The sequence below is a fragment of the Miniopterus natalensis genome, chromosome 4, assembly GCF_054644295.1.
Source record: "Miniopterus natalensis isolate mMinNat1 chromosome 4, mMinNat1.hap1, whole genome shotgun sequence".
Lineage (NCBI taxonomy): Eukaryota > Metazoa > Chordata > Mammalia > Chiroptera > Miniopteridae > Miniopterus > Miniopterus natalensis.
In genome coordinates this window covers 65,535,273-65,542,428 of record NC_142084.1, presented here as the reverse complement: position 1 = coordinate 65,542,428, position 7,156 = coordinate 65,535,273, and the positions used below count along the sequence as shown (strand labels likewise).

At 46.4% G+C, this 7,156-nt stretch overlaps 1 protein-coding gene across 8 annotated transcripts in view; it reads left to right on the top strand.

The window, feature by feature from the left end:
* Positions 1-210: 210 nt before the first annotated feature.
* Positions 211-7,156, top strand: part of RANBP3 (RAN binding protein 3) — a 55,992-nt gene continuing 49,046 nt past the window's right edge. For 7 of the 8 annotated variants that reach the window (XM_016197903.2, XM_016197902.2, XM_016197901.2 and 4 more), the window contains exon 1: positions 211-266. In XM_016197903.2, coding sequence (XP_016053389.1) covers positions 245-266 — 22 coding nt within the window. In that variant the 5' untranslated portion in view covers positions 211-244. Of the gene's footprint in view, positions 267-750; positions 1,304-7,156 lie in introns of those variants that run through there. The other variant, XM_016197898.2, reaches the window with a different exon arrangement.

Genomic DNA, 7,156 nt, shown 5'->3' with positions numbered 1-7,156 from the left:
GCCCTGCCCTGTCCACGCCCCCTTGATCAGCGGGAAAAGAAGGCGGGGACAGTTACTGCGCAGGCCAGTTCTAGTAACTTGGCCGGGCTCTGATAGCAACGAGGAGCTGGGCTCAGCACGCAGGCGCGAGCTGCCCTCCTCGCTCCGAGTCGGCTTGAGAAGTGCGCACGCGCGGGAGTTTCTGGCAGAAAGCAGGCGAGCCGCGGCCGGCGCGGAGCCTTGTGGGAGGGCTTGAGGAAGTAAAATGGCGGACCTGGCGAACGAAGGTAGGGGAGGCGCCGTCGGGGGCCATCTGGCGGCCAGCGAACGGGCGGGGGAAGGTCCAGAGGCCAAAGGCCCGAGGGGTGAGCACCTCGGAGTATGGGGTGTCCGTCGGCTCCGGGATAGTGGCGCAGTGGGTCCCGAAGCCGCCCCCCATTGCGTCCCCTCAGTCCAGATTCACCGGCTCGGCCCATCACTCCCGGTAGCCTCAACCCTGCCGCCGTCCAGCTAGGGGGTCTGGAAGGCCGCTGCGGCCGTGGCCCTGACGCCCTTCCGCCTCGCGGACTAGGCCGAGGGCTGATAGGCATGGGAGGTGCGGCCTCATCCCGTCGGTCTCGGTTGTAAATAGACCTCCGGGCCTGGTGGTGGGCCCAGCGCGCCACACTCCCTCCCCGCCCCCTCGTTCTCCCGTACCGGGCCCCCGCACCCTACCCCCGGCCTGGCTGGCCGACCCACCCACTAGTCCTGTGGGGTTCTCATCCTCCGCGGGCCTTCCCCAGTCCGAGGACTGAGGACGCCGGGCCTGTTTTCACCCCCGTCCCGAACTCGGCCCCCAGTTCCCGCCAGTTCCCCCGGATCCTTCGTGGCGACCTGAGAGTCGCGCCTCGTCTACCCCCATTTAGGCCCAGCCGCAGGATGTGGGCCGCGTAAATCCCTAGCTTCTCTTTGGCCTTTTTTGCTGCACTTCCAAAGAGAGAGAGACAGAGACTGTTATCCCCTCCCCTGTGGAGTGCTGACATCCCACCTGAACGTTTTTGACAAGGTTACCGTTCCTAATCCCTGGAGAAAACACTCCATAAACCGATGTCTGTTTAAATCAACAGTGGTGTTGATATCGCAGTAGCTTCAGGACTTCCGAGGCCTATTTTTAGCTCCCTCCTTTTCTAGGTGCACAGCTACAGCTATCTCCCTGCCTGGCCCTGATTCCCAATACCATGCTCCCTGCTATCGGAGGGTGTCCTGAGGTTTCCATAGTGAACCACATGAATTCATGAATTGATAATAAGTGCTCACCCTGGTGGAGCATTTGGGATGGTACCAGGTAATGTTCAATGTCTTGATCACCCTGTGTTATAACCGGCAATACTCACAAAAGCTTCATGAGGTAGGTACTGTAGCCCTGTGTTCCTGGTAAGGAAACTGAGAGTGATTAAGTTATTTGTACAAAGCAGGTCACACAGCTAGTAAAGAACAGGGATATGAATCAATAAGGTCTGGCTTCAGAACTCCCCCTACCCTGGCCATTTTATGCTACATCTCTTTTATAAGGTAAAGGAGCCCATAGAGCATTTCATTCATAAGATCCATTTAAAGGCAGAAGAGGGGCTGGACAAATGGGAATCAATATGATATACTTTATATATTTACATCTTCACTCCATTCAGTTTCTTGATTTCAAGACTCATATATCCAACATCATATTCGACATCTCCATTTGGATGTCTAATAGGCATATCAAACAAAATCCCTACCTTTCCCCCCCCACACCTGTCCATTCCACAGTCTTTCCCCCATTGTAGTAAATGGCAAGTCTATTCTTTGAATCAGGCCCAAAACCTTGAAGTCACCTTGGCTCCTCTCTTTCTGTCATATGCCACAACAAATCCTATCCTACCTTAAAAATATTTCCAGAGGGTGACCACTTACCACCAATACTACCGCCTCTTGGGCTTCCCTTCCACCCTTACCCATCTAACAGCTGCTTAACCCAGAAGCTATAGTGGCCCCCTGATACCTCCCTGTCCTCCTTTCCCACCACTCCCTGAGTCTGGCTTTCTCATTGCCCCTTCAATAGTCTGTAAACTCCCTCCATTATGCCTTTGGACCTGCTGGTTCCTCTGCCTGAATCACTCTTCCCCATTTACCTCCATCGCCCACTCCACCTTCAGGTTTTTACTTAAAGATTATTATTGAGACTTTCTCTGGCCACCTGTGTTAAATTGTGCCCATATTCCCTGTCCCCTTTACCCTGCTTTATTTTACTCCAAAGCACTTAATCGCCATCTGCCATGCATGCTAGGTTTACTTGTTTGTTCAACTACTCTTCCTCTGGAATATAAGCCCCACGAGGCCAAGGCTTTCTATCTGTCATTATTACTGATGGAGCCCTTACATCTAGAACAGTACCTAGCACAGAGTACGTATCCAAGAAATGTTTGTTGAATGAATGAATGAATGAATGAATGAATGAATGAATGAATGAATTCAATGAGGGCCTTCATTGTAAGGTATATCTTTTAGCATAAAGAGAAAATTATGGATTCCTGTTTTCCAGGGATATCATTTCTAGCACATACCTGACACATCAACTGTCAGTTATAAATTACATAGTTGAATGGGTAAGTGTAAAATAGAGAAATGGAATGTTTTTGCCTAATAAATGCCACACTCACCTAGTACTTTGCCTCTGGCACTAGTTCTGGCATAGTCATCCTCAGGAAATCAACTCTCAGTGCCTTTTTGTGCCTCACATATTCCTGCCATCCTTTAATTAGTTGTTTTGTGTTTATTAACTCCATTTCTGGATTTTGTTTGGATGTTTAACTTCTTATACATTGTAAACTAAGACTTCCTTGCCTATGCATTTTAAACCTTTAAGGGCTGCCCCCATCCATGAGGGAAATAGCTTTCCCTCTTGCTATTTAAGCTCCAAATGCCCCCTTGGATTCTGTGTTTCCAGACAGGGATTCTAGGTTGATCCATCTTACACTCTCTGTCTCTCTTCTCTGGGCCATTGTCACCTCTGTGTGAATCTGAAGTATTGGCTAGCCACCTGGTCTGGGCATCAGGATTGCCTAGGGAGCTTTCTTAAAACCACAAATGCTCAGTCCACACACCCCACCCATTCTGATTCTGTGAGGTGTTTGGTGGGCCCTGGGCATCTGTATAGTTAGAAAGCAGTCAGGGTTGAGAAACCACTGCCTTGAGTGGGACAAGTTAAGAGTGCTGCTTTGTGTATAAAGAAACGTTTCCAGTGGTATATCCAATACAGCATCTTGTTGGCTCTTGTTGCCATAGTGATCTCTTCGGGGATGCTGACAGCAACTCCCACAGCCTTTCTTGGTAGTCATGTAGTCCGTGACTTTTAAAGTCCAGTTGGAATGCTTCTCTCCTAGAGGTGTGTGTCTGTGTATCTGTTTTTGTCTCTGTGTGTGAATGTGTATTTTACACTTGTGTTTTGGGATATTGTCTTCTGCCTGGCATTTCACTATTGATATATCCCAAACTCTGATCCTCCTATCTCTGGAATTATTGTGCATTGTAGACTGACATTAGGATTTGATGGCAGCATTTTGACCTTGGTTAAGTTAGAGAAGAATGGGGAGAGGGTGAGGAGAGTGTATTTGAGCTATAGGAAATCTTGGGTTCTAGATCCGAGCATTACCATATATATCACCATATATGAATCCTTACTGGCCTGTGGACATGCATGGTGGAAACCTGAGATATGGTATGAAGTAGGTTCTCAACTTTGGCCCCAGTGGCATTTTGGGTTGGATGATTCTTTATGGAAGAGGCTGCCCTATACCTTGTAGGATGTTTAGCAGCATAGTGGCATCCCTAACTCTACCCACAAGATACCAGTAGCACACACCCTCCCCTGCATCCCTGCCCCAGGGGTCATGACAACCAAAAATGTCTTCAGACATTGTAAAATGTTCTGGAGTGGGGGCTGAGGTGAGCTATCAACCGTTGAGACCCACTAATATAAAGCCTGATGGTGAGGCACAGGCTTTGCCCTATAAATTGGATTTGTACTCTCTGAGTGACTTTAGGCAAATTCTTAATCCTTTTGAGCCTCAGTTTACTCATCAGTAAAATGGGAATAATGATGATCATATCTATCTCATGGTTGCTGGGAGCATTGGTTGAATTAATGCATATAAATTTAGCACCTGTCTCAGCACACAGTAATAAACAGTCAGTAAATGGTAGCTATTTTTACTGCAGTGGGCTCATGTTGTAGACACATTTAGCTTAAGTGCTCAGCAAAGAAAGAGAGAGTTAAGAAATGAATCTGAAAAAAAAGAGAAAAAATGAATGTGAATAGTGCTGATGAATCTGTCCCACTGAATGAGATGGCCCTGGGGTCAGCCCATGGTGAAGGCCAGCGGGAGCTGGTCCTTTTAAGTATTCTGTCTTCCCTTTCATTGGGTGATCTTCTAACCATGTGTTCTCGGCCTCAGCACTATAGACATTTGGGACTCATTCTTTGTTGTGGGGCTACCCTGTGAATTGTAGGATGTTAACTGGCTTCCCTTGATCTACTAGATGCCAGTAGCACCCTCCCCAGTTATGACAACTAAATATGTCTCCAGATATTGGCCAATGTCCCCTGGCAGGGTGGCACAACTGCCCGCCATAGGAAATCACTGATCTAGCCTGACCAACTGTCAGTCTAGAGATTTCCAAGGGTGGTTTAGCTTTTCTCAGTTTTTACCTTACTTGTTGACTTAAAACATAAGCCCTCTGAGGGTGAGTTGCAACTGAATTTTTATTAATGAGCCAGAACTCAGTTGGACTCCTCAGTGCACTTGATTCTCACCACCTCCTTCCCCTGCCCTAAACTTAATTTTTAGGGTAAGTGATAAACACTTATTTTAAAATTTTTCATTAAGTTACAGTAAACATTAACTCTGGGATTTGCCCTCAGGTCAGAGCATGTACAGTCAACTCTCCAGTGCTTCTCATGTCTGTAGCAGATGGGGCCTGGTGGTTTGGGGGGGGGGGGGTGCTACCTCAAAGGCTGCAAAATCTCTATACACTTTGAAGAAAATTTCAGTTTTGCCCAGGATCCTGCATATAGACCGAAAAGCTTATAGTTCTGCAAGTTTAAACTTTTCAATCAAGTTTTTAGTCTGCCTGTCAATTAACTGGAAAATGGAATTACCCAAGCAGTCCTGTTACCCTCGTACCTTCATTGGTGTTAGGGATAGTCACGGTCTGGTGTGTGCTTATAGTCCAAGGGAGTTGGAGTGAGTGGAGGCAGCAGGAATTTGGTGAGGTTAGAATGGAGTTTGGAGAAGGGACAGTGTTTGGAGTTGGCGAAGGGGACATTTTAGGTACCAGTTGAATTCTGGCCTAGTAAGTAAATTCAAGCAGAGAATAGACTGGAGTAGAGTGGGAGATGGGGGCCATTCGGGGAGCAGTGGGATGCATTTGGAGGATCTCATGTACATTAGAAAGGCAGAGGGCAGAGGTGGCTGGTATTGACTTGGACAAGCCTTGGTAGCTCTCCATGGTACTTTAAGCAGTCAGGAGCCAGGTGGGTTTGTGATTACATCATTATCTACTCAGGACCTGGTGGTAGTGCAGGCAGCAAGTTTCTTTGTTTTGTTTGAACAGTATTTGTTTTTCACATCTGTGTGCAGTAACCTTCCTGTGGTCTCATGGAGTCCTGTTCGGTCTGAACTGTGCATTACTGCTCAGTAGCAAACTATATAGCACAGGGCCTCAGAGTAAAGCCCTTCATGTCCACAGTTTGCTTGGTTGTTGGCACACTGTGCTGTTGCACAACACTCATTGTTAATCTTAACCCTGATTGCCCATCCCGCTTGTTTATTGTTTAAGGAGATTGTGAGGAAAATAAAAACTGATGCCTGTACTGTACCATTAGAGATTGCTACAGGGTGTCTGTAGTTTTAAAAAGCCCACAGATGTTTTATGACATGAAGCCAGAGTTGAAAACCACAGGTAGAAGTTACAAGGTTGCTTCAGGGGAGAGTAGACATGTTTAATTTGGCCCATTTAGGTTTTTCTTTGTTTTAATTAGGAGCCAACACTTAAGAATTCTTAAGTTTCTAGGGAAAAAAAGAATAACCCAAGTTTCTGATTTCTCTTGAAAAGTAGGAACCAGCCTCAGCCTGCATTCCTGCATGGTATGATTTGCCAGGTCTGAGGAGCAGCTGCTGCCCTTGAGATAGACTGTCCTGGACACCACAGTCCCCACCGAGTTGTTTGGAGCCTGGCGCACTTCCTCCTTTTCCGGTGCCTGCCTGATCTGCATTGGCATTTGGGTTTCAACCCTGTTGTACTCCTCTTAGACACAGCATTTTTCTGATACAGGGTACTCTTTAATCTCAGCAGAAAGCTCTGTCTACAATTAATTTGGGATTCAGTGTCATCCAATGCTAATACTCAGAGAGTAGTATATGGCAGCAGTTCTGCAAGACGGCCCAGAGGCCCCTGGAAGTCCCCAAGACCTTTTCAAAGGGACTGCAAGTTCAAAACTATTTTCATAACAATACAAAGACATCATTTGCCCTTTTTACTCTCATTCTCTTGTGAATGGACAGTATACTTTTTTCAGAGGTTATAATTGCAATGGGTAGCTCGCAGAAGCAGATAAGAGACTCTAGCTGTCTTCTACTAAGCCAAATGTTAAAGAGATTTGTCAGAATGTAAAATAATGCCCCCTTTTCACTAGTTTTTGTTTGTTTTCAAGAAGTTATTTTTCGTAAAAATTTTATTTAGGTAAACCTTTACTATTTATCTTAAATAAGTTCACTAATATTTTGACTCTTTCTTAGTTTTAATTTTGAATATGGTAAGTATCAGTAGCTCTACCCCACATTTACAAAAGCTCTTGAGGATCCTCAGTAATTTACAAGTGGAAAAGAGGGTTCTGTGACCAAAAAGTTTGAGAACCCCTGTTATGTTGTGTGGATCTCCAGTGTAAAGGACCTGAGTGGGGCCTGTAGGGAGATCCACATGGGTTTTTCTCATTTCTCCAGCCCCAGAGGAATTTTAAACTGGGACTGACCAGCAGGCTCCAGTAGCTAACTCGTGGCATAGTTGGAAGCTCCTGGATTCACTATCCTCAGTTTGTGCCACTTACTTGCCCAGACCTTGGGCAAGTTGGTTGACCTCAATTCCTGCGTCTATGGAATGGGAA